The sequence below is a fragment of the Eutrigla gurnardus genome, assembly GCF_963514095.1.
Source record: "Eutrigla gurnardus genome assembly, chromosome: 9".
In the NCBI taxonomy this organism is placed as follows: domain Eukaryota; kingdom Metazoa; phylum Chordata; class Actinopteri; order Perciformes; family Triglidae; genus Eutrigla; species Eutrigla gurnardus.
In genome coordinates, this window is record NC_139923.1 from 28940950 (window position 1) to 28968466 (window position 27517).

At 47.2% G+C, this 27517-nt stretch overlaps 1 protein-coding gene across 6 annotated transcripts in view; it reads right to left on the reverse strand.

Moving 5' to 3' along the window:
• Positions 1–24068, reverse strand: part of mical2b (microtubule associated monooxygenase, calponin and LIM domain containing 2b) — a 37551-nt gene extending 13483 nt beyond the window's left edge. For 5 of the 6 annotated variants that reach the window (XM_084017357.1, XM_084017356.1, XM_084017361.1 and 2 more), the window contains exons 1-22: positions 23918–24068; positions 12759–13138; positions 11583–11790; positions 10559–10675; positions 10215–10316; positions 9909–10064; positions 9710–9810; positions 7753–8010; positions 7561–7676; positions 7152–7278; positions 6979–7069; positions 4593–4740; positions 3879–4078; positions 3331–3425; positions 3128–3196; positions 2617–2745; positions 2003–2176; positions 1696–1917; positions 1499–1624; positions 889–1308; positions 459–560; positions 233–325 (exon numbers count right to left, since the gene is read on the reverse strand). In XM_084017357.1, coding sequence (XP_083873483.1) covers positions 233–325; positions 459–560; positions 889–1308; positions 1499–1624; positions 1696–1917; positions 2003–2176; positions 2617–2745; positions 3128–3196; positions 3331–3425; positions 3879–4078; positions 4593–4740; positions 6979–7069; positions 7152–7278; positions 7561–7676; positions 7753–8010; positions 9710–9810; positions 9909–10064; positions 10215–10316; positions 10559–10675; positions 11583–11790; positions 12759–13022 — 3318 coding nt within the window. In that variant the 5' untranslated portion in view covers positions 13023–13138; positions 23918–24068. The remainder of the gene's footprint in view (positions 1–232; positions 326–458; positions 561–888; positions 1309–1498; positions 1625–1695; positions 1918–2002; positions 2177–2616; positions 2746–3127; positions 3197–3330; positions 3426–3878; positions 4079–4592; positions 4741–6978; positions 7070–7151; positions 7279–7560; positions 7677–7752; positions 8011–9709; positions 9811–9908; positions 10065–10214; positions 10317–10558; positions 10676–11582; positions 11791–12758; positions 13139–23917) is intronic. The other variant, XM_084017358.1, reaches the window with a different exon arrangement.
• Positions 24069–27517: the final 3449 nt, after the last annotated feature.

A 27517-nucleotide genomic window follows, 5' to 3' on the forward strand; every position in this document is an offset into this window, starting at 1 on the left:
CCGACGGCATGCAGATGTGTAGAATGTCCAAAACGTGGTTTGTTGCTTTGCCTTCACTAGAAGCCGTTTCTTTGTCATTGCCTTCCTTGTAAACACCGTACCACACTTCCATTTCCACAACATCAGCAGCAACAGCAGCAGCAGCAGCAGCAGCAGCAACAGCAACAGCAACAGCAGCAACAGCAACGAGTGCTCTGGGTTAGATCCGTCTGAGCATCCACATGCATCTTACCGGCGTGGCACCGGGCCGGTGGTCCGTCTCATACAGGACGGCCAATAACTGAGCTTTAGCATCTATGGACGACGATACCTTTCCGACTGTTCTCTAACGGCATCGCCATGGAAACGGAGGGGGGGGGGGGGGAGGGGATAGGAAACCAGAGACAGCAGTTAGAAAGAAGTCAGAGAAGAATGCTGAAGGAAGTGGACTGCATGTGGGCGGAGGGATGGTGGAGTACCTCTTTAAGGTATCGAGCAGCTCCGATCGGACAACTCTCAGAGCGGACCACCGACTTGTGAGCAACTCTCCTCGGGTTCTCCAGAGATCGGCTCCCGTCGGGCTGAACCAACACCAGAATGGAGATCAGCTGTGCCATGTTAACCCTCACGTCTAAAAACACCAGACTTTCACACAGGAGACCGCCGTCTGGGTCCCGTGTGAGACCACTTCCAGCATGAATTATTTAACTCCAACTGTTAAACCCAGACTTACTTGTTCTGTAACTTTCCTAATTAAATAACTGAGTCATTCGGTGGACACATTTACGTACTGAACACTGCTTATGTATCTATTTGACCAAAAAACACCAGATTTTTAACACGTATGTAACTTCCATGGTTAAGGAAAGCAACTGTTGTTATTTCAGCCGTTTGTTACGTAACTTTTACCTTCACGTGATCATTTTCAGCTACTTTGTTATCGTCGTGTTTCTCCTGAGCGCCTTCGTTCACCTCCTCCCGCTCACTTTCCAGATTCTTCCGTGAACTCTCACAGCTTTCCTCGAGCCGGACAGAAAGTGCCCGGCTGCGTTCACGGTCGTTATCGGAGACGGGAGAGGAGAAAGCAGCAGGTGTTTTGTGGTCGGTGTAAGACGAGGGAGTGGGGAAGTCTTTCTGCATCTGGTCCTCGTGTCCAGCAGGGTGCAAGGGGGCGGAGGAGAACCCGGCCTGGACTGTGGGATCAGGGACTGGGTGGACTACAGGGGGGACTACAGGGGGGACTGCGGAGCTCTTAGATACAGAAGCAGAAGGAGGAAGAGGAGGAGGAGGTGGGACCGAGGAAGGTGGTGAAGAGGAAGCTAGTTGCGTCTGCAGAAGAAGAGTCAGAAATTAAAGACCAGAGGGATGAAAGAGGGAAAATAACTTAATCAATTTAAAGTGTCTTTGTTTCAGAAAAGGCTCAGTTGAAAGAAAAAAAGTGATGTTCAACATTTGAAACGAAATTTGAGTAAAAGCGCATTTTGTCAGGAAAAAGTAAAATCACACCGCGATACAGGACCTGCGATCCAGAAAGAGGAGCCAGAGGAGGAGTCTGGGACCCGGCAAACATGGAGGAGAGGAGCAGCGCTCGGTCTTTTATGCTCCTCGAGGAATACTCCCTCTGAGACGCTCGCTGGGTTTTACTCTGAAAATCAGTGAGAGCTTTAACCATCGAAGCTGAAGAAACATCGCACAGAACCGCGGCTGGAATATCACCTGCTGCAGTGAACTCTCGGCAGACAGGCCGGAAGCCGCGGCGGGAGAGGTGCATCCTGGGTAGCGGCGTTCAGAGACATTGGGGCTCGGCGAGCGCGGAGGACTTAGTGGACTCTGGGAACGCGAGGGCGACGGAGAGCGAGAAGCTTTGGGGGAGGAGAGGAAGGAGGTTTGCTCAACCACAGAAATGGGATTCTCCAGGAGACGGAGGTAGATGGAGGGCTGGAGACAGGAAGCAGAGACCACCACCTTATATGGCAGCCTTCAAACCATGAAGAGAAAGAGCTGAGAGGGAGGAGGGGCCTACCTGCCACTTGGGGCGAGGGGGGGGCAGAGGAGGAGGAGGGGGGGCGCTCTTGGGCTTTGCAAAACGGGGGTTTTCCCTCTCCTCCAGGTCCTCCTCCTCCTCGTCTTCCTCCTCCGAGTGGGGATGTGGAGAGGTGGGAGGAGAAATGGAGGGATCAGATGGGTCCTCGTCAGACTGAGGCAAGGAGGAGAGGAAGACAGGATGGGAGAGAAAGACGGGATGGGAGAGGAAGATGGGATGGGAGAGGAAGACAGGACGGGAGAGGAAGACAGGACGGGGAGGAGAGGAAGACAGGATGGGAGAGGAAGACGGGATGGGAGAGGAAGACAGGACGGGGAGGAGAGGAAGACGGGATGGGAGAGGAAGACAGGACGGGAGAGGAAGACAGGATGGGGAGGAGAGGAAGACAGGATGGGGGGGAGAGGAAGACAGGACGGGGAGGAGAGGAAGACAGGACGGGGAGGAGAGGAAGACAGGATGGGAGAGGAAGACAGGACGGGGAGGAGAGGAAATAAACGCCGTGATGCATTCACTTGTCGGTGGGATTCTGAGCTTGTGTCGTCGTGTGCCTGAAAGGAAACAGAAGAGGTCTCGGCCGCCGGTCTCTCTCTCACCTTGCCGTGTGTCTTTGCAGTGGAGGAGTTTTCCTCAAACTTGGCCAGCAGCTGAGTTGCCATGGAGCGGACCTTGTTCTCCCGCAGCTCCCCCTCCTCGCCAGCAGGGGGCACACTGTGACAAGACAACTGAGGAGGAAACAGATCAACGTCAATCAGAGCAACTTATGTCGTTTCCTCCTGACGATGTTGCATTAAAAGTTATGGGATGATATCACAAATTCTATCCCGATAATCATCAAAATATGATTCAAAATCTAAAAGAAAATGGCACTAAAACATACTTTAGGTTTTTTATTGCATCACATCATCTTTTTGTAGCGAACAGAAGAGATGATCATCTTAAATAAGCTGATGAGAAATCATAAAATCTCCCTGCATCAATAAAGAAGAACTTAAAAAATAAGTATGTTGCGTTATTTAAATCAGGCTCTAATGTTATTGTGTTCCTTCCTGTCCCTCCCGCTACCATCCTGGACCCGGACCCCTTCAGACCCCCGGTTGGACCCACCTCGGTGAGGTAATGGTTTCCCTTTCGCCGTCTCTTGTTGACAGAATCGTCTTCAGGTTTACTGTCGTCCTGAAACGAGCACAATAAAGGTTGATTGATGAAACCAGGTCATGTGATCAGGACTCCCTCTGACCCCGCCTTCTACGCTAGCTTCAGATGGTCTGATCCAGACTGACGGAGAGGACCGGGGAACCGTGACTCACTCTGGGAGTCCTCTTCTTGGGCTGAGGCAGGTTCAGCAGCTTGTGGTTGGATTTAGCCGGACGGCCTTCGCTGTTCTCATCCGGTTCTCTGGAACCTGCAACACAAACACATTATTCATGTCATTTCACAGCATTTACTCCATTTAGGAGTACCAGTTAGCCTGGTGATAGACCAGCACCCTTACTGGATCTGGATCCATGTGGATTCTGGTGTGAAGCTGCTAACAAAGTTAGCTTCTATAATTCAAGGTTCAATGTTACAGCTACGTGTTAAAGTCATCTTAGTAGCTAACTAGCATTGGTAGCATGGTAGCGACCTGTCAATCAGCAGGTAAGCCCCGCCCCCCTAAAGCGTCCCCTGCTTTCTGGTCTGTTGGACTCTAAATGGACCTGTCATCAGCAGGTAAGCCCCGCCCCCCTAAAGCATCCCCTGTATTACTTTCCTTTTAGCCTTTATGATATCATTTACAACGTATTTAATCCCATACGTCTCACAGAGAAACTCATGTTTGATTCCCTGAGACAGAAGAATCAGGAGGTGTCCTGACCATTGTTGTTGTCCGGGGCGTTCCTGAACGCCTCATGGAACTTGGACAGGTAGAGGACCATCAGCAGCTTGTCCGGCTCGGCCTCCGCCGCCACCTCCTTCCCCGTCGTCACCGGCTGGATGCCGAACTCCCGCTCCGCCAGGTCGAACGCCAGCTGGTTGTTGGCCGCCACGTCCTCCTCGTTCAAGGAGTCGAAGTCTCTGAGGAGGAACGGGAGCGAGAGGAGGTCAGTGTGTCCAAGTTTATTTTTGTTTCCCTGAAAACATCCTCCACATTCACAGCGATCAGGAGGATGTGTTCTATGTTCTGTACGCTGCCAACATATTTACCTTCCTTAATTAGCTCAGAGCTCATAACGATGACATCATACAACAGGACGGCTCGCCTTTAATCAAGTTCCTCATACCAACTCTGAAGTGAGGAAGACTGGTTTCAACACTGGACTCGCTAATGATTGCTTTCATTAGTGTGTGGCTTTCAGTATAATTCTCCCATTGAGCTCCTGCCCCACCCTCCCAAAAAGCCCAGTTTACTCTGATTGGTCGATCACGTAAGTGTGTTTGTCAGCAATGCCCCGCCCCCTCACCATAACCAGATAACAGAAGGTTGTTGTGTTTATGAAATGAGTTTCAGCCGCTATGAACTAGACAGTGTTTCCTGTGTGTGTGTGTGTGTGTGTGTGTGTGTGTGTGTGTGTGTGTGTGTGTGTCTCACATGAGCTCAGGCCTTTGGCGGTGCACGAGAGCGCAGAGCGCCAGGCCGTTCCTCCAGGAGGTCGTGAGGTCGGTGACGTTGGCTCCTCTGTAGCCTCGAGTCTGCCGCTGACACCAGGTCAGCAGGCGGCCGGGACGCACCTCCGACTCTGCAGGAGACAACGGATCAATATCAACGCTCTGACCTTTGTAGAGGTCAAAATCAGCTTATCAACATCCCTGCAGGACCCACAGGATCTCCAGCTACCCGACACTCCAGCCCTCAGGTTCTGTATGTTGCCAAGTGCTTCCTCGTTATTGTTTGTTGTTATTTGTTGTTTTTCTTGGCTGGTTGTTTGTTTTCTCTATTTGTTGTGTTTTCTTTGTTAAAAAGTTGAAATATTATGTCTTATATCTCCCTTTGCAGGACTGATTACGTATTTGTGATCAATACTGGTGGCCAGCAGAGAGAAGTAGGACCATTTTCTCATAGACTTCTATACAACCAGAGAGGAGTCGCCCCCTGGTGGCCAGCAGAGAGAAGTAGGACCATTTTCTCATAGACTTCTATACAACCAGAGAGGAGTCGCCCCCTGGTGGCCAGCAGAGAGAAGTAGGACCATTTTCTCATAGACTTCTATACAACCAGAGAGGAGTCGCCCCCTGGTGGCCAGCAGAGAGAAGTAGGACCATTTTCTCATAGACTTCTATACAACCAGAGAGGAGTCGCCCCCTGGTGGCCAGCAGAGAGAAGTAGGACCATTTTCTCATAGACTTCTATACAACCAGAGAGGAGTCGCCCCCTGGTGGCCAGCAGAGAGAAGTAGGACCATTTTCTCATAGACTTCTATACAACCAGAGAGGAGTCGCCCCCTGGTGGCCAGCAGAGAGAAGTAGGACCCTTTTCTCATAGACTTCTATACAAGCAGAGAAGAGTCGCCCCCTGGTGGCCAGCAGAGAGGATGCAGGTTTAAGGCACTTCAGCGTTTCAGGAGCGGATGTTGCCGTCTGATCGAGACACACAAGTCAACATAAACGCTTGTATTGCTTGTGTCGGCCCATGTCCGACAGCGACATGTTGGACCTCCATGTGGTCATGTGATCCAGCTGTATTGTCTGTGTAGGTGTGTCGGCCTGCCAGGTGAAGGCTTCAGTTTCCCCTCAGGGAGACTCTCTTTGCCTCCACTACCACATGTAGCGCCTCGTCTTCCTCCAGTAAACTCATTCAGGAGTCGACGGTGTTGAAACGCCGTGTTCACATAGCGACGCCTCTCCGTTTAAGCCGTTTAGCCGCCGTGCTTCATTAACCGGCTGAGACACGTTCATAAACAGCAGCTGAGCGTTTTAATTTCGCCGATAAAAAAAGGAATCTCATGCCGTGTTTATGAGGCGGCGGCTCAGAGGACGATCAGATTACCATCACACCGTGACAGGGAGCTGTGAGAGGAGGCAGCAGACTGTTGCTACGGCAACGGCATACTGTCACCGTCATCAGTTTTAACACGCCGTCTTCAGTCATCAGGCTGTCAGATACATAACACGCCACTCATCCCTCCTTCATGTGCAATAACAATATCACCCTTTCATATGTGCAAACACTCATATTTATTATCGCTCCACTCTTACTTATTTAGATTTGTTCTGTTTTGCCTCGTTGCTGCTGTAACATTGGACATTTTCCATTTGTGTATCAGTTACTCACCTTGAGTCGTTGAAACGTTTTTTTGTCATGCCGACTTGTCTGAACACGTGGTTTAAATCGTTTAGTGGAACACGTCAGACTACAACGACGTCGCTGCTCGATGCAAAAGGAAAACTCCCACGATTCTCTTTGTCCGCGACGAAACCAGTAATTCTGATTAACGAGCTACAGTCAATGTTTTTACTCCTCAGTATTCAGTCTACTTATTATGTCACTTGTTCATCACATTAAATGAGATGTTATTGTCCTCTAAACAACCAACATGATGTTTGGAGACAGCTTTTTACAGAAGGACCACAAATGAAAGGAAAACTAATTCCACTAACAGATCCACAGAAATATAATCACCAACTATTTTCATCATCTGTTCATCATCAAAAGTCATTTTTCATAAAGAAATGTCAGAAAATGCTGTTTTCAGTCCCTCAGATATGGAGATCTTCTTTTCTCTGTTCTATCATAGATGTCATCACATACAACACACATTTATAGACCTTTAGTCTACATCCAAGACCTTTTCAAACCTTGGAAACACCACTAAAATTCAAGTGTTCCTTTAACTGGAGGTTTCCAGTTGCATTTTCTAGATATTATAGGACTTTTTTCTTGTTTTAGCCCAAAGACGTGTGATGACATCATCACGTCTCTTCTATGTTGTGTTGTGGGGGGGGGGGTGGGGGGGCTGAATGTGTTTCGGGGGTCTCACCTCGTCTGGACAAGTTCACGGACGAGCGCTTCGGTCCGACTCTCTCCAGCGGATACGAGTCCTGATGGCCGTCGATGAACAGGTGACGCACCTGAAAGGAGAGATGCTTCTTAAACGGCTGTTTGAATCCAACATGGCCACCGAGCGTGCACGGACAGAAGGCCGACACTGACCTGGTGGGGGCGGACGCAGCTGGCGTTGAGGTTGGGGTAGCGGGTGGCGGGGTCGGTGGCGTACTGCTCAAAGTTCTTACTGATGTTCTCCGTGGTGGTCTGAGGCAGCAGCCGGTAGATGCTCTCCCTGAAGGGTCAGAGATCCAGAAGCTTCAGACTAAAGACAGCAAACACCTCGGCCTCGACGGCCGACACATTATTGTAACTATCTGCCCATTAGATGATGAAATATTATATTTTATCCTGAGAGTGGTGCGAAGACGTTTTCATTCATTCTAATAATCGTCCAAATCCCTTTAAACAGGCCTACATTGTCTATTCCAGATGTCAGTAGTAGGTAAGTGATGTGTAGAGGGTTCATCCTCTAGAAGAACATGTCTAAACAGGAAGTGGAAGATAAACCACGCACCTCTCGGCGAGGACCTCCAGAGGACTCCGGCCCTGAGCCCAGCCCCTCACCATCCAGGCGGTATCGAACGCTGCCAGGAAACCCCGAGCACACCCCGTTCCCATCGGCCAGAACGGCTGCAGACGGAGGGAAAAACAGCGTCAGCGTGAACTGGGCATCAAACCAGCGTGATGGCCCGCTGTCCCTCCGTACCTCCAGCAGACTGTCTCCCACCAGGGCGACCAGCAGCTGGTGGCCGTGCCTCTCCCGGATCAGGGCGGCGTTCTCCGAGGCGTACATGCTGGTGAAGTCGAACATGGCCACGTCCGGCTGCATGTAGTGGTTGCTGGCGTAGTCCAGCGACGGCAGCTGGTAGTTGGTGCCGAAGTCGGCGGCCTCGCGGGCGTACGACAGCAGCGCCTCCTGGTTGACGTTGTCGGGGCTCAGCAGGCGCTCCGTCTCGATGTAGTCCTGCGTAGAGGCGAGGGAGGAGGACGTCAACAACAAAAACAATAAAATAACACTTATTACCGGACGGCTGACGAGAAGAGACTTATTGAATTCGAAATTGAAGTCCATTATACAGCACAACATACAGTATATACATCGTTTTCTTTCTCGTTTTTTAAAAATGAATAAATCAATTAAAGAACAAAAAAAAAAACGAAGTAAATAATACAAAATAAATAGAATAATACAAAATAAATAATGACATACTAACATTTTAAACCATCAATTAGCACATTTTGAGGTGTTTTGTCAGCCCTAAAACTAGAGCTAGGAATCACAGAGTAACTCACGATACGATAATATCACAATATTTTGAAGTCATGAAGTCATGAAAAAGTGGTAGCAGGTTTCATGCATGGAATCAGTAAATAGCATCTACATATTTTAATAAAAATAAAAATAATAAAATAAAATACAAAAAAAATAAATGTAATATCGATATTTGGCTCCAGTGTATCGGTAATGTATTGCAGCGGGGAGTATCACGATATGTCGATATATTGTCCCATCACTACCTTAAACTAGCAGCAGACAACTTGTTCTTAGTCGACCAAAGATACGTTAACCAGACATCAAAGCTCAGCTGATTGGTTCTTTCATTTTCAAGGAACTTTCTCTTTGGAGTCTAAAAGGTATTCAGTCTCCTCGTTGGAGACTCGATGGTGGACGTATCCCACAGAGAGCTCAGAGAGTTACTCATGAAATAACGATGTCATGTTGCTTTGACTCGCTGCCCGAGTGAGATGCATCATCATCCCGTCAAAATAAAAGCTTCTTGAGAAGTGACGAATACATTTAGAGGTTGGTGTTGAGTCGGTGAGATATCACCAGTTACATGTGTGCTGCCACACAGCTGTGAGAGACATCACTCCACACTGACGGGCCATGTGAAAGGAGAGTAACGGGAGTTTAAAGTCCCGGTGAGCTCCAGCTGGGAGGAGCTAACCAACACACTGCAACCTGACGCCATAATAATAATATGCTCATTCAGGCCGTCTCCCCCGGGAGGACAGCGATCCGGCTCACGATGCCTCCGTGAGCGAGAACAAACGTCAGAGAGAGTAAGCGTCTAATTAGAGCCCAATTTCATTATCGTCCCCTGTGGAGGATCATCAGTCACCGCCAGCCGGCTTCTCACCGCCCTGGCAAACACACACATTCCTGTCCGCCGAAAACAAAACACCCGCCTCTGCTGGGGAACGGTTAGTGTTTCAGTCCTGAAGTAGATAATCCAGGTGTTATCTCACCCATCCTAACAATGTTTTTACTCCAGGAGCTTTCATAAAGAGCAACCAGGTAGCAACCTCCAGTTCTGAGAAGTGAAGCCAAGCCTAAAGTGCCTTAAACTGTCTTCTCCCTGCCACCAGGGGGCGACTCCTTTCTGGTTGTATAGAAGTCTATGAGAAAATGGCCCTAATCCTCTCTGCTGGCCACCAGGGGGCGACTCCTCTCTGGTTGTATAGAAGTCTATGAGAAAATGGTCCTACTTCTCTCTGCTGGCCACCAGGGGGCGACTCCTCTCTGGTTGTATAGAAGTCTATGAGAAAATGGTCCTACTTCTCTCTGCTGGCCACCAGGGGGCGACTCCTCTCTGGTTGTATAGAAGTCTATGAGAAAATGGTCCTACTTCTCTAGTATTCAGTGTCGTGATCAGACTCACGTTCATGATGACCCCTTTGTCCAGCAGACTCTGCTTCTTCGCCGTCATGACGAAGTAGTGGGTGTGGTCTTTGTAGTAAACGATGTTCTCCAAGTCGATTCCTGAAAATGGGGAAGGCATTATGTTACTGCTTGGAGAGAAAACAAGGTTTTATGGTTTATAGTTTGGAGTCGCTAGTGTTTTTTTTTTTTTTATTCACCCGTCTCCTCCCGGAGATCCAGAAAGAACTTCTGGTTGAAGATGAAGGCCACGCCGCTGATCTCCTCCACGCTGGCCTCGGCCGTGGTGTTCCTGTTCACGAAGTTAGCCGTGATGGCGATCGCCAACTTTCCACGGAACTCTTTGCGACCAAAACCTGCCGAGAGGAGGAAGTTAAAAAACCTGCAGGGTTTCTGGGGTGTCTGGGGTATCTGGGTTATCTGGGGTATCTGAGGTATCTGGGGTATCTGGGGTATCTGGGTTATCTGGGTTATCTGGGTTATCTGGCATTCCCTTTATTTCTCACCATCTAATGTGTTTTTACGGCCGTCGGCTCCGATCACCACGTCAAAGTCTAAGTCGGAGACCGGGTGGCTGGAGGGCCGGACTTCAGCTCGCCACCCGGGACCTGAGGAGGAACACAACAAGACCATGTGATCGCTTCGATAACCAATCCAATCTGACGGCTCTAGGAAACGTTCTGTTCACTGCAACATGCAGCGGCTTAGTGAGCGTTCCATATATAGATGAGATATGAGGAGAGTCCCAGTGAGTCACACACACACACACACACACACACACACACACACACACACACACACACACACCCATGATCCTTTTAACATACTACACACACACACACACACTCACTGTCGTCCGTCTGCTCTTCTGGAGGCTCCACCAGTTTGACGAACTCCACGTTGACGTGGATCTCCACTCCGAGAATCAGACTCACTTTCAGAAGCATCAGCTGCAGCTGTCGGATACCTGACCGGAACACACACACACACACACACACACACAAATAATCAATATTACATTCACGCTCTAGAGTTAGTTTGCAGAAAGTGTAGATCAGCTGGTGTGTGTTTTTTGGGGTTGTGTGACGTACGACCAGGAGGATATTTATACAACGTTGCTGAAGCCGGAGAAACGTGGAGGGAAACCAGCAGGCCGATGGAAAATCACACAGCCAGCAAACACCAGGCCGACATACCAGCACGTTAAATATAGACCGGAGGAGAGCACTTCTACCTGCAGCCTCGTTCACATGGTGCAGGGTGGCATGTTATATATGTGTAATAACACATAGGACAGTCTGGTATAATCAGTTAATCAGCTGGACATCATTCAGGTGATCGTTTTAGTTCATTTGGATAAAAGCTGAAATGTTTTTTAAAGGACTCCATTATAAAGAATGTTTATGTTTAATAAGGAACACAGTTTTATGTGATATGTAATAGGGGGTCCTCCAACAGGTCTCTATAGGCCTTGGGGGTCCCTCCACCGGGTCTCTAGGGCCTTGGGGGTCCCTCCACCAGGTCTCTAGGGCCTTGGGGGTCCCTCCACCAGTTCTCTATAGACCTTAGGGGTCCCTCCACCAGGTCTCTATAGACCTTAGGGGTCCCTCCACCAGGTCTCTACAGACCTTAGGGGTCCCTCCACCGGGTCTCTATAGACCTTAGGGGTCCCTCCACCAGGTCTCTATAGACCTTAGGGGTCCCTCCACCAGGTCTCTATAGGCCTTGGGTCTTGGGGATTTTGGGCCTGCTCTAAAATGACTTAAAAGGTTTTTTTTCTGAGGTTATTTAATGGTAACTAAAGAAGTCCTCTTCCTTCCAGAGAACTCTAACGTTTAGAACTAATGATACAAGCAGAGGAATGAAGGACTCACTGATGTGGTCGATGGAGCCGGCACAGAACTTCCCGTAGAACTTCTTGGCTCCGAGGCCGCGGAGGTCGTGGATGGTGAAGGGCCAGAGGTGGAGCACGTTGTTCCTGGAGAAGGTGTCCCTCTTCTCGATCACCACCACCTTGCAGCCCAGCAGGGCCAGCTCGATGGCGGTCCGCAGGCCGCAGGGCCCGCCCCCGATGACCAGGCACTGGATCAGAGACAGGGGGGAGAGGTTCATGGGATCGTTCGTCTTCCTTTCTGGGACAAATTACTTGTTCCCATAATGTCCATCAGAACATTTAGGGGGTAGACTTCAAGGAGTCATATAGAGAAGGGGCAGTAGCCATGGCGACGCCCCCCCAGCTGCAGGGTCGCCGTCTTCCTCCAGAACAGCTTCTCTCACAGAAATGCCTGAGATAAGAATACTGGAGCGGTTATTTTTGGCCCAACCCGTCTCCGTTAATCCCCCCCCCGGACGTCTTATCCTTCCTTCAGATATGAACTCAGAATACTGAAGCGTCACAGAAAACAACAAATATGAGACGTGAAACACGAGCTGAACCACTAATCTGACTAACAAACTGCAACATCTTTCATTAAACCCCTGGTTAATAACTAATTATGATCATTGTAATTACATCCAGCTGAATTCACTCACATTACAACATTTAGTTCATTCAGCCTCAGAGATTAATTAATAAGATTAACTATATGTTTGCATACAATTAATCTACTTACATAATCTCATTTCCTTCCAATCCACACTAGTGAAGGTTCTAACTGGGCATTCAAACAGATAAGATGTCTTTGAGGTTATCGGATTAAATCACAAGTCTACATAAATGAATGGTGACCAGGGATTGGACGATACTGACGATAAGCAGATGGTGGTGAGTTTCCATTATGAGGATAATAGTGAATATTATCACAAGTGACTTGAAAACGCCATCTAAATATTCATTTATTATAATTTTTTCACTAAAAAAAGGACGTGCGTTATCTGTGATGCAATAACAATATGTGTTTCTAAATAAAATATAAAGTGACAGCAGTATGTTGAGATGCCATTTGAAGCATATTTTGGTGATTATCGGGATAATATCGTGAATTATTATTTTGTGTGAGTGATGAAACGTTGTGAATCAATGCATTGTGTGCCGGTCTGGGTCTCGTTACCCGGGTGCCCTGGCAGGCCTTGTTCTGGCTGTAGACCTTGTGCTGGGCCCTCTTGTCCAGTTTGGTCCACAGGGCCTTGACCTTCCAGGTCCTGATGGCGGCTTTCAGCGAGCCATAGAAGTCTCCGTGGTCCAGAGGATTCAGGTCCAGCTCCCTGCAGAGGATGCTGAAGGCCTGCAGGGTCCCTTTGCAGGTGGACGCCTTCACGAAGTTCTCAAACAGCACGCCGGCCTGCGCCGTCCGCTCGTCCTCCGTCTCACCCATCAGCTGCTCCGATGGTCAAACCAGGACCCGATCCCTCCTCTTCCTGTTCGCTCCTTCCACACCGTCGGGCTCTGAGGACTCTATGACTCGGTGTGGTCTGCCATGCTCAGCCAGTCCTACAAGGAACCACAGAAAACAAGGTTTTAGACAGGTCTAGATAGTAGACCAGGTGGAGGAACCAGAGACTGTCTGTGGTCCCCCAGAGGTCTAGATAGTAGCTCACATTAGTCCAGAGACCAGACCAGACTATGTGGAGGAACCAGAGACTGTCTGTGGTCCCCCAGTGGTCTAAATAGTAGCTCACATTAGTCCAGAGACCAGGCCAGACTATGTGGAGGAACCAGAGACTGTCTGTGGTCCAAACAACAAGGTCTCTGCTGTATTTATGTCTAGATGACCTTATATGGAGTGTTGATGGAGCAGCTACAATGTTAGCGTAGCCTAGCACCATCAACCAGACTCCATTCAGAAAACCAGCGTTTTAACAGTAGTTATCTTGTGGTCTTGCAGACAGACCTAACAAAGCATGACTCAGCACTTTTTACTGATCACCATCATGATGGAGTTATTTCAGCTACATTTTCATCTGCTTATTGATATTAAATCTTGACCATATGCAATAAAACTCTATATATTGTCCCTTCCCTCCTCACTTTCCTCTGAAAAAGCATCAAATATTGCAGCAGCTTCTGTTCCAGTCCCGTGCAGCCCTACAAGCTTCCACCACACATTCCTGAACGGGACTACACTTCCAGACAACAACAACCCTGCAGAGTTCAAACATGTGTCCCTGCAGCTGAATGCCTGGTGGGATTATGACAGAGAGGTTCAGCTGATCGGTCACGGGAGGAAACACGGACAAAACAGTCACATCACACGCCGGCAGCAACTGAGGCTGCCGATGCAGACTAGACTACGAGCTTCGTCTCCCTGCTGAGTTCACCCACAACCAGGAGAGCATTACTTCCCCATTCAGGACCCGAGTCCTGGTTCCTGGTGATCCTATCTGATTTCAAAAGACCATCAGGCTTCTAATAAGGGGTTTGAACTTCAGAGCTGGAATCTCTCCACATTCAGTAAATCTTCTAAAGAGCCACGCTTGAGAGCAGCTGGACTTTGAAGCGGACTGCATCTTTAAATCTGATATTAACAGCCACTAGGGGGCAGCAGAAACAGACAAAACCTGTGACCAAATATTAACCAAGCAATATTTCCATTAATTAACCTAATGAATGTAATCATAGACTGAATATAGGAAGTGGACGTTGTCATGGTGACGTTACCCATTGGTTTGTGGACTACAGTTTTGAAGCTTCATTGTAAGTGGTTACAGCATTGTAACCATCGCCCCCTGGTGGCCAGCAGAGAGAAGTAGGACCATTTTCTCATAGACTTCTATACAACCAGAGAGGAGTCGCCCCCTGGTGGCCAGCAGGGAGAAGTAGGACCATTTTCTCATAGACTTCTATACAACCAGAGAGGAGTCGCCCCCTGGTGGCCAGCAGAGAGAAGTAGGACCATTTTCTCATAGACTTCAATACAACCAGAGAGGAGTCGCCCCCTGTTTGAGACTCTTCCATATGGAGTTCAGTTTTCAACAACAGACTCCCGACTTATTTAAAGCGGATGCCGAGTGTTTCTTGGAACGTCTCCGTCTGAGGATCAGATCCTGCGTCATTCTCACCATTACACCGACTTAAAAACACACACACGTAACAAAAACCACCTGCACACCTGTGGATGTGCTCTGCATGCTGCAGCAGGACAAATGACGAGTCATCATTCCTGACCGCACACACCCCAAGAAACACACACTTTCCATTTAAGTGCTTGAGTGGCCCAGAGGGGGTCTCGGGTCTCTGCTGCCTAACGGTTTGGCAGCAGGCAGCAGCCTCTCAATTACAGTCTCACACACACACACACACACACACACACACACACACACACACACACACACACACACACACACACACACACACACACACACACACACACACACACACACACACACACACACACACACACACACACACACACACACACACACACGACCTTCCATGCCAACGTTTCCTATTAAAAACTGGAGCCTTCTCCCCCCTACAGAAACTCCTGAATGATTCAAACGCCTCAATTCAGATCTTTTCTTGTGATGTCACCAAGTACCTCATTAGCATAATGTATGTCCCGCCCTCCATGTCTCCAATGTGGACAAGACGAACCTAAATGTCCTTCATCTGGACTTGTAGAGGAAGAGGAGCTGAAGAATTTCAGAATTTCAGAGGGGGCAGGGCATGTCTGATGAACCAATCAAAAGAGAGGGCCAATCAGAGCAGACTGGGTTTTTTGGGGAGGGAGGGTCGGGAGGTCAAACAGAGCATCTCAAAGTGGGTGATACAACAGATAAAACAGGTGAGAGTTTTGGGAAATACATCTATGTTTTTATATAAATTTAGATTTTTGGACTCGCTGTGTGTGTGTGTGTGTGTGTGTGTGTGTGTGTGTGAGAGACAGAGAGAGAGAGAGAGAGAGAGAGAGAGAGAGAGAGAGAGAGAGAGAGAGAGAGAGAGGGGGGGGGGAATAGAAAGTGAGTTATTAATAACAATATATCTAATGTTACTGGTATGGATGAAGCTGTTCAGTACAGACCCAGTTATTAGTTAGCATGTCACTGTGAAACTGCAAATTTAGCCTATAAACGTTATAATAATAATAATTGATACATTAATGGGAAAACAAGCCAAATATGGTCTGCACCTCGTCGAACCCCCGAGGTCACCCGCCTACCACGGTGGCCCGGAGGCCGACCGGACACGACCAGAAAAACACACTCCAGTGATACGTGGGAAAGATCACGATCTCTGGCAGGGTTGCATTCTGGGAGTCCCAACGCAGGAAGTGCTTAACGGTCTCTTCCCGAATGAGTTGATGTGAGAGACCCGGTCTCTGGACTAGTATGAGGTACTAATCTACTGTGTGGCGAGGGATGCCTACTGTGTTTATTTCCTCCATTTCTGATTGGACGACGACGGTGACGAATGGGAATGAAGGAGAATCTGAAGTAGGTGATTCTAAGAGGGGGCGTGGCTTTGAACAGGTCTGAAGGAAGGGGCGTGGCTTTGAACAGAGGTCTGAAGGAAGGGGGCGTGGCTTTGAACAGAGGTCTGAAGAAAGGGGGCGGGACTTTGAACAGAGGTCTGAAGGAAGGGGCGTGGCTTTGAACAGAGGTCTGACGGAAGGGGACGGGGCTTTGAACAGAGGTCTGACTGAAGGGGGCGGGGCTTTGAACAGAGGTCTGAAGGAAGGGGCGTGGCTTTGAACAGAGGTCTGACGGAAGGGGACGGGGCTTTGAACAGAGGTCTGACGGAAGGGGGCGGGGCTTTGAACAGAGGTCTGACTGAAGGGGGCGGGACTTTGAACAGAGGTCTGACGGAAGGGGACGGGGCTTTGAACAGAGGTCTGACGGAAGGGGGCGGGGCTTTGAACAGAGGTCTGACTGAAGGGGACGGGGCTTTGAACAGAGGTCTGACTGAAGGGGGCGGGACTTTGAACAGAGGTCTGAAGGAAGGGGCGTGGCTTTGAACAGAGGTCTGACGGAAGGGGACGGGGCTTTGAACAGAGGTCTGACGGAAGGGGGCGGGGCTTTGAACAGAGGTCTGACTGAAGGGGGCGTGGCTTTATCGATTCAGCGATGCGTTCAAAGTCCAAATCTCTGTGTTTTTTTCCAATGACCTACTCAACCTTTAACTTTATACGTAACGAGATGTCGGCGTAGCGTTTATGGAAATCTGGTTTCCAAACTAGCTTCCTGGTCATGACTCCACGACTCCTCGGCACCTCAGGGTGCTCTATACATAGACGCCGTCGCTGACACACACCTATCAACACCGAACACTCATGTAACGTATATCTATTTCTGAACGCCGACACGTTGATTGAGTAAGCTCGTTTAAAAAGCCTCGAGTCCATAAGGAGGTTAAACCTGCAACACAAGAACCTTTTGAAAAGATCCTCAGAGTGTTTAAGGAAACAATAACAGATGATATTAACATATGATGTCATCACACGCCATCACAATGACACTGGATGTAAACAAAGCAGAACAAAACCCCGGTAATAACCTGAGTTATTCTAACCAACGGTAGAATTACAGCAGCTGACCCAGTTAAAGCTGAATTGCTGCTGGATTTAACAGTATCAGCTTCCTGTTGTTTCTGGGTCAGTCAACCAATACGGGTCCAGGTTTAGTGGATCCCAACACTACAACTACACCACAACCATTACCCAGACTAGAAACATAGTGTAGATACTAAATGGCCATCAAGCAGGTGAACGAGACTGGATTTGTGTTTAAAGGACGGGTCAGGTGGTTTAGGCCCCTCCCTCTCTGGACAGTGATACAGCCAGTGGTGGCCTGTATTCATTTTTTTTCTCGTTTTGCAGTAAAATTCATAAAAAACTCCTCTCTTACATATGTTTTATTGGTCTGGAATTTAATTCACACAAAACCAGCTTCCCTACGTGGATATTTCATACACTTATTCATGGAATGACCAGAAAATGTGCTAATAATCGTGTTTTACTGGGATATGAAACCACCTATAATTCTTCTGAGGTCAGACGTCCCCGGGTCACATGACGGTGGTGAGAACGGTTCAGCGTATGGAATCAGGTTCTCGAGGTGGACAGGAAGTGGAGCAGGACGAATGTGTCGCTGGGACGAAGACAAAGAGACGCTTCATTCACTAAACATCACCTACTTTTACTAAACGCATTTCATCTTCATGAACCCGGAGAAACATTTCACATGTGAAAGGAGAGTCGGGAAAATGAACCCTTCAGAGCCAGATACGGGGTTTATAACACGGCTTGTATACGAGGTTGTTGGTTCAAGTCTTACTGAGGTCTGATGTCATCACTAGATTCACTTTGATACGTTATCACAAAATAACACCTGGAGTCTGAAGTCTGCAGACGAGTGTGAGAGAGATCAAAGGGGGGGGGAGAGAGGGGGAGAGAGAGACAGGCAGACAGACAGGCATAAAGACAGACAGGCAGACAGAGAGTTGTCTGTCTGCAGAGAACACCGTTGCAGATTCGTTAGTTTTGAAACGTATGGATTTGATCTGGATGTGATGCCGGTTTATCAGCAGCAGCGGATTCTTCTGGAAACAGGAAACATCAACGGATGGAATGTCGGGGAATTCAAGTGTCGACCCGCTTGGCCTCCCGCTCCGCATCAAACCACCAAGAAGTCAGAAACCACTAATCACACTTAGACTCTGGACCAGAAGAGACTGGATCTCAGCCAGGACACTGGACAGGAAGTTTTACTTTTACATTCAAACTAAAATCTGGACTTTCTCCTCCTCACATTTTAAAAACAGGCTCCTTACTTTAGCTTTCATGCATTTGAGGGGAATTATTGAGTATTATTTTCTTATTCATAACGTTCAGAAAGTAGAAATATCCTTCATAGGGATACTTTTACTCTCTACTTAAAGTACATTTCAGTAGTTTTTCACTTTTACTTGAGTAAAGAAGTAGTAGTAGAGTCTTTTTGAACACAAGTACTATTTTAAAAGTTGTAATTCATTTGTCCATGACTCATGAATCCACATTTCCTGTTTCTTTAAAATGTTGTCTAATGTCTAAATGATCTTGTGCCCAACGTCACTGGAAGTTAAATTGCATTTCTTCTGGCTGGATAAAAGACAGTGACTTGCTGCTCACGCTGCCAGCAGTCTTTCCGGAGGGGAAACGTCTGCGTGAATATCTACGAGCCACATCAGACCGGGCCAACACACCCACACTTAGCCCACAGATAAGAAGCCGACGCTCATCAGCTGCATGTTTGTTGTCCCGCGGGTGGGACACCAGTAGGTCACCAACGCAACGGTCAGGAGAGATCGTAAAGCTCCATTTCACAGAGTTAAATGAACACGACTCAGCCAAACAGCACAACGTCCGGAGTGTTTGCTGATACTTTTACTTTAAATGTTCATGTTTCCACTCAGAGCTCACGTCTGTCACTGTCAAAGCAATCAAAGGCAACAGTATGTTCATCAAAAATGTACCCCGAGGGCAACATGTAGAAGAAGAGCATAGGGTCCACAATGGAACCTTGAGGAACCCCACATGAAACTGGGGATGGGACGATTTTTTGGCACTTGATGACACTCCCATCCAAATTCAGTTCAGCACTGAAACGACAGCGCTAACGTCACATTAATTAAATTACCGTTATGACCCTTATTAATGACGCTCATTTACATTTCCCCCCCTAAGTAAAATGAGAAGATTGATATGTGCCTTAGCAAACTAATGGTGCAGCCAGGACACGGTTAGCTAGCTTAATCTGCACACAAACTAAAATGACAATACATTTTACAATGCTGCTTTTGTTAGTTTTTAAACAGAGCCATGCTAGCCGACTTTAGCTTTTATGCTAATCTAAGGCGATAGCATTTTTGTCTCCATCTTCATTATTCTACTCAGCCTTTGGCGTAATACGTGACCTCACAGCTATTAAAGTACAAGATTAAAATGCTAAATACAAGAACACACATCCCAAGGGCTTCGTAGGCTGAGTGTATGATTTTCAGTACATCCTGTTTTTATTTACCAAAGCCAGAGGCAGAGGCTACATGTTAGCATGTTACAATACAGACCTGTTCTTCAAGAAATATGCTATTTCTATTGTTATTCATCGTCTTAAATGTGGGAATGGGAGCGCCAATAAAATGTCATTATAGAGTTGTCTGGCCCTCAATATAATGACAATAAAGCTACTACTAATCTGATGCGTGGGGATCCAGAATGAATAAAGATTCTAGTTCGTACATACCACGAGGTGAATCTGTCTCCAAGACGTTGATTTAACGGCGTTTATGCTCCAAGTTCACAGATATATAGGGAGCAAGATAACACCTCTGTTGATCAATCTGAGTTCGGCTGAAAACATTCCTTTAAGGATTCAACCTTATCACACTTGCTCTGTTCCTCTGATACAGTTTTACTAATAAGGGCACAGTGGGGATTCTAACCCTTGGTGCAAAGGTCGCACTAAAGCATGAGGGAGTATCCAGACATGTGGTAAACGCCAATAAAATCAATGCAACTGTATCGGCCTCGCTGACATCAGTAACATCGCTACGCGGTTTGTAGGAAACTACGGAAAAAAGAGCTAAAAGTAGAACGGACAAGGCTTTCAGATGCTGAGACCATAAACTCATGTTTACAACGTTTACTGAGATAAAACATCAAGAGAGAAGTAGGACTTTTATACAACCAGAGGAGTCGCCCCCTGGTGGCCAGCAGAGAGAAGTAGGACCATTTTCTCATAGACTTCTATACAACCAGAGAGGAGTCGCTCCCTGGTGGCCAGCAGAGAGAAGTAGGACCATTTTCTCATAGACTTCTATACAACCAGAGAGGAGTCGCCCCCTGGTGGCTAGCAGAGAGAAGTAGGACCATTTTCTCATAGACTTCTATACAACCAGAGAGGAGTCGCCCCCTGGTGGCCAGCAGAGAGAAGTAGGACCATTTTCTCATAGACTTCTATACAACCAGAGAGGAGTCGCCCCCTGGTGGCTAGCAGAGAGAAGTAGGACCATTTTCTCATAGACTTCTATACAACCAGAGAGGAGTCGCCCCCTGGTGGCCAGCAGAGAGAAGTAGGACCATTTTCTCATAGACTTCTATACAACCAGAGAGGAGTCGCCCCCTGGTGGCCAGCAGAGAGAAGTAGGACCATTTTCTCATAGACTTCTATACAACCAGAGAGGAGTCGCCCCCTGGTGGCCAGCAGAGAGAAGTAGGACCATTTTCTCATAGACTTCTATGCAACCAGAGAGGAGTCGCCCCCTGGTGGCCAGCAGAGAGAAGTAGGACCATTTTCTCATAGACTTCTATACAACCAGAGAGGAGTCGCCCCCTGGTGGCCAGCAGGGAGAATGACAGTTTAAGGCACTTCAGCATTTGGCTTCACTGTTCAGAACTGGAGGCTGCCATCTGATATAGATATAAGTGTTATTATTGATATACCATACAGTAAACCTTACAGAACTTGGGTTTTATGGAATAACTATATATGACGGAAGAGATTAGCTCATAGATATACATAAACGTATATATCTACTAACTCGTGTGCAGCAGGTATATGTCAAATATACAAATGGGTGAATTAAAACCCTCCATATGTTTCTGCACTTAGACGGGTTTAATTGGTACATGTGAGCCCTGAAATCAAACCCTTAATCCTCCCAGTATTAACACCGTAGAGGTCTGGGGACTGGCTGTCCACACTGAACAGCAGTTTGATTTCATTGGCTGAATAGTCCAGGCCTGGAGGGCTGGTTGTGCTACAGCCTTGCTACGTCTAGACTTGGTGGTTCAGATTAAAGTTTAAGACCCCCAATTTGATGGGCTGGGATTTGGACCCCCGAGGAGAGGACAGGATATTTGGGGCTAATAAGCATTAGACGCTTGGACTGCTGCTCTACAAACATATACCGTCTGTGAGCTAACTTCTTTATGGCCTCACACCTAAGCCACGCCCCACCGGACTCAAAACACGTTGAAGCCCGACTCGATGGATATGCGATCCCACGATTCTCCCATGATATTACAATATTGAGAGAATAAAGCGGCCTTGCAAGTTAATGCATGATTGCACATTTGCATTTTGTGGCCCAGCCAATAGGAACACCCCCTCTCAGAAATGAGCTATGATTGGCCGAAGCCTCCCGTCACAGGCTCAACTTTCCTGAGCTGGAACACCAGAGCTTAGAGGAGGTGCAGAGGACTGGTTTTCTCTCTCAGACCGTTCAGATTACAAACACACTGAAGCTTCAAAGCTTTAGCCCACATTTCAAACTCAGCAACTCCAGCTCTCAGCGTTTGGAAGACTCGAGTGGGGCTGGACTGGCCTCTCTGACAGTGACCCTCAGCTCCCTGGTGTATTTCTGTCTGCTGATATATGCAGCGACGCCCCTTATAAGTCAACCACTCGTTCCAGGAAGTGACAGCTTTTTGTTTCCCCCTTCCCCAAAGGCATCATGGGAGAGATAAGTAAGAAACGCCAACATGAGGGAGTCAGATTAACGTCCCTGAGGGCCGGCTGCATGGCAGGAGGAAGAGGAGATCAAAGCAGACATGGAGAGGAAAAACAGATATCACACGGTCATTCAAATATTCAGCAGCAACCTATTTATTTATTGAAGTCTTTGTCTTGTCATTTATATTTCTGTATGTGTTTATGGATGGATGTATATGTTGGTATGTGTACATATTGGTGTGTATGTGTATATGTATATGATGTGTGTATATGTACATGTGTAGGTATATCATTATTATAATTGTATTATTTATTCATTTTTATTTATTTATTCATATTTTTTGTATTACTATTATTAATAAAAAAAGATGTATATGTTGGGCTGTATAATGTATCCAATAACGATTTTAAAAAGAAGGACAAAGGGACGTCGACACGGAGCAGTTATTGATATGATGACAGATGAACTCGGCGTGGAGTTAAGCCCCGCCTCCTCTCTGGCACGTCGACAGCGAGCGATGTTCATAAACACGAATGATGAACTTCACAGTTGAGGAGCGTTTTAAAGTGAAGTCCTGCAGTGACCACCAATAAAAACAGCATTTAAGGAGGATTAAGTCCGAGTCCTGGACCTCTGAACCCCGTAGACCTTCATGCTGACCAAGCTGCAAACGATAAGCTACTTGCAACAATTGCTCTGCCTAATGCTTATTCACCTCAAATCCATGGGAACGGAGCCATGGGAACTCGCACACCGAGTGTTGGACCAGCAGAGGACCAGGACCAGGTCTCTGATCCCTGCACTGCTCTGTGAGGGGGGTGGGGGGTAAATTAAGAAGGGTACTAATTGAGGTGTAAATTGAGTGAAAGTTTATCCTCCTACTGAATGCGTCAGTCCACAACAACTGTGGGTTCTGAGAGGAGCCTCCTCGCCAGACCGGGTTCAGGTCTCTGTGGACCAGAAGGTTTCAAGAGTTCAGAGTTCAAACGCACCAAGTCCTGACGCTGCAAAACTGTACAAGACAAACACAACCTTCTTCATGAGAGCGTCCACCGATGTGGCTTCTTCAGGGCCGATACCATTATTGATTAGTAAACCAGGAGACTGATCACAATATCTGAAACTGATATTTGATATCAAACTTTGTTTAAACTCCTTAAAGCATCTGTTCAATTCACAGAACACAAAAAGGTGCAGGAAGCCATCAGCAGTGTTAAAACTTTAGGGAACAATAGTTCCCTAAAGTTTTATCAAGTTAAAATACATTAAATAAAGACCAGAGTAGCGGCGGCTGCATCAGAGCCAAAGTAACGCATTTTAAAATGTTATTATTTTATTAGCAAATGCTGAATATCATCGCTGATAATCTGCCGACACCAAGCAGGGACGGGACGCTGTAGGGTTTTAAATTGATGTGGTGAATTCCCATTATCGGGATAATCGTGAATATTCTCCCTGTTTAATATATTGTAAATTATTATTTTTTTATTTCATGCTGGGAGAATGTGTGATTCAAGATCACGTTATTATTTAATATTTATTATTATTTAATTGATTTTCGTGGGGGAAAAAGACCAGATAATTTCTGCAGAACCCCGATATGTATTTATTGCCTTAATCCAAATGAGTGGAGTATGTGCATCTCATAGTAAACCTGGTTTGTTCGCGGCCTGCACGCGTCACCTGTCTCACCTACACCGCCTCTCAAGTTACCGCCGGGGTTCGATACCTGCCCTCCCGGAACAGTGAGCCCTCACGCGGACACTTCAAAGCGACATTCCCGATGAGCGCCGAGTCGTGAACTCGCGGAGGAAGAAAGTGCGTCTGTCGGCTACTTACGGCGGAGAGTCCCGGGAAACACAAACCACCGGCAGCCGGTCCCGCTGGAGTCCCTCCCGGGGTTTTATCCCGCAGTGACGAAGTCCCGAAGCGTCCTCGCACGTCGGTTTACGCGTTAATGCTCCGCGGCGGCGACTTGCTCCTCACATGACCGCCGCCGTGTGTGTGTATTTACGCCCCGCCCCCCTGTTGTAGACTAGCGTCGAACTGGACGGCAGCGCGGGGACCGGACTTCCGGTTGTTTAAAGAATAAAAGTCTACAGCGGAAAACATGACTGATGTTATATGGAAAACACGGAGCTAATTTATTCCTTTAAGAGTGGCAGGAATCATAGGAGAATTTAGTATAATTTACGTGATTTAGTTCAGTTCAAGATGCATGTTATTATTATTATTATTATTATTATTATTATTATTATTATTATTAATACTATTAGTGCTTTTGTTTGCTTATATGTTTGTTTGATATTTATTTAATTAATTAAATGATTTATTTTCCTGTCAAGGGGCTGCACGGTGGTGTAGTGGGTAGCACTGTCGCCTTACAGCGGGTTCGATTCCCAGGTCGGCCCCGGGTTCCTTCTGTGTGGAGTTTGTGTTCTCCCCGTGTAAGCGTGGGTTCTCTCCGGGTTCTCCGGCTTCCTCCCACAGTCCAAAGACATGCAGGATGGGGATAGGTTCATTGGTGACTCTAAATGTCCCGTAGGTGTGAATGTGAGTGTGAATGGTTGTCTGTCTCTACATGTCTCCCTGTGATAGACTGGTTACCTGTCTGTCTCTACATGTCTCCCTGTGATAGACCGGTTACCTGTCTGTCTCTACATGTCAGCCCTGTGATAGACTGGTTACCTGTCTGTCTCTACATGTCTCCCTGTGATAGACTGGTTACCTGTCTGTCTCTACATGTCTCCCTGTGATAGACCGGTTACCTGTCTGTCTCTACATGTCGGCCCTGTGATAGACTGGTTACCTGTCTGTCTCTACATGTCCCCCTGTGTTAGACTGGTTACCTGTCTGTCTCTACATGTCTCCCTGTGATAGACCGGTTACCTGTCTGTCTCTACATGTCAGCCCTGTGATAGACTGGTTACCTGTCTGTCTCTACATGTCTCCCTGTGATAGACCGGTTACCTGTCTGTCTCTACATGTCGGCCCTGTGATAGACTGGTTACCTGTCTGTCTCTACATGTCCCCCTGTGATAGACTGGTTACCTGTCTGTCTCTACATGTCTCCCTGTGATAGACCGGTTACCTGTCTGTCTCTACATGTCGGCCCTGTGATAGACTGGTTACCTGTCTGTCTCTACATGTCCCCCTGTGTTAGACTGGTTACCTGTCTGTCTCTACATGTCTCCCTGTGATAGACCGGTTACCTGTCTGTCTCTACATGTCAGCCCTGTGATAGACTGGTTACCTGTCTGTCTCTACATGTCCCCCTGTGTTAGACTGGTTACCTGTCTGTCTCTACATGTTGGCCCTGTGATAGACTGGTTACCTGTCTGTCTCTACATGTCTCCCTGTGATAGACTGGTTACCTGTCCAGGTGAACCCTGCCCTGCCCAATGACAGCTGGGATCGGCTCCAGCCCCCCCGCGACCCTGAATACAGGATAAAGCGGTAGACGATGGATGGATTTTCCTGTCAATCCACTACTAAACACTCCAATCCAGTAGGTGGCAGTAATGCATTTTCAAACTGGTTTGTCAACCGCCATTAAAAACCCCCCAGAAGTTGACAAGTTATGAATTCTAGTCACAATGTATGGTCTTACACTGTATCAGGGCTGCCAAAAAAATGTTTATTAATAATTTAGGCTACTAGCTTGTGAATGTAACAGGAAGTTGGGGTTTCTTCACACTGCTTCACACAGTATCAGTAATTATATAAGTAACTAACTAGCTTTGCACTGTACATTTGCACTGATGCTGTGTTTCCCCCCCCCCCGTATGTCATCATCTCAATATGTACATTTTATTATTGTACATCTACTCTGTATGCCTTTAATTGCTCCCTGGGCACAAATAACGTTTTTTTTATTAATTGAATTGAACTAGCTAAAGCAGCTAACTTTGCATTGAACATTTGCACTGATGCCGTTTTAAGACCTTTTATTTTGAAAGTAAATGTTCCCCATGTCCGGTTCTGATTCGTCTCTCCTTGACTAGCTCGAAACAAATGGTGCAGAATCTGAAAAAAGGTTGTGCTTCACATTAAGCCCACCACAAAGTTAAAAGCAAGTTAATCTGTCTGTAATCAGAACAAACAAATAAAAACATGCTCGGTTGACTTTTTCACTGGATCTATCAACCACATGTGGTAATTCAATCATTTCTGTTTTCTAATGAGCATCCTCTTAAAGTCAAAGTGCCTTTTTAACCCTTTTAAATCACATGCCCCAATACTGTTCAACTATTTAACAATAGAAGCCAAAACATTTTTTTTTCAATTTGGATGTTAAATTCCAATATTTTTATTCTCCCTGTAAAACAAAACATGACACAAGAAGTACACGTAGTCATCTGAAGCCTGAAGGTTGGCATAATGTCATTTTTGCAACCATTGACCATATTTGGACTGTGGAGGAGCGACGGGTGGATCAGATGAACTCAAGCGGCAGAGCGGCACGCTAACTGGATCTGGATCCATGTGGATTCTGGTGTGAAGCTGCGAACAACTAGAGACTAGAGATTGAGACCATAAACTAATGTTTACAATGTTTACTGAGATAATACATCAAGAGAGAAGTAGGACCATTTTCTCATAGACTTCTATACAACCAGAGAGGAGTCGCCCCCTGGTGGCCAGCAGAGAGAAGTAGGAGCATTTTCTCATAGACTTCTATACAACCAGAGAGGAGTCGCCCCCTGGTGGCCAGCAGAGAGAAGTAGGACCATTTTCTCATAGACTTCTATACAACCAGAGAGGAGTCGCCCCCTGGTGGCCAGCAGAGAGAAGTAGGACCATTTTCTCATAGACTTCTATACAACCAGAGAGGAGTCGCCCCCTGGTGGCCAGCAGGGAGAATGACGGTTTAAGGCACTGAAGGAGGAACACTTTAAAATGCCACCACCCACACATACTTCTTACCACAGCAGCTGCAGGGTGGAAGAAGCTTTTATTGCTCCCTGACAGCTGTCTTCTGAACGGGGAGGGCGAGTATAAGATCCAGTGCATCCCTGACACTGAAGGGACAGTATGTAAGGAATGTATCTGAGGTTGCTCATTGGTTTTGGCCCTTTTACAGGGATTAAGTGACGCTTCAGAGCCAAAACCTGTTGTTTTCCCCGAGATGTTTTGTGCAGCTCTGCCCCCAGGTGGTGGATGCCTGCTATGACATATTTAAGGAGCGCAGCGTCTTCTTCGTGGCATGGCTCCAGACTGCATTTTAGACCTTTTTTAGGTTGTTTGACATCCTCAAGCGGTGGTCCTCTGACTCTTCCAGAGTCTGGGATGACAATTAAAGGCGACAGAGCTTTCACGATCAAGACCCTGTGGATCTGGAACAACCTGCCAGAGTAAATATGGCAATGTCTTCTTTTAAGTCTCTTCTAAAAATCTGATTTTATCAGAAAGCGTATCCTGATTTTGTGTTCTAAATTC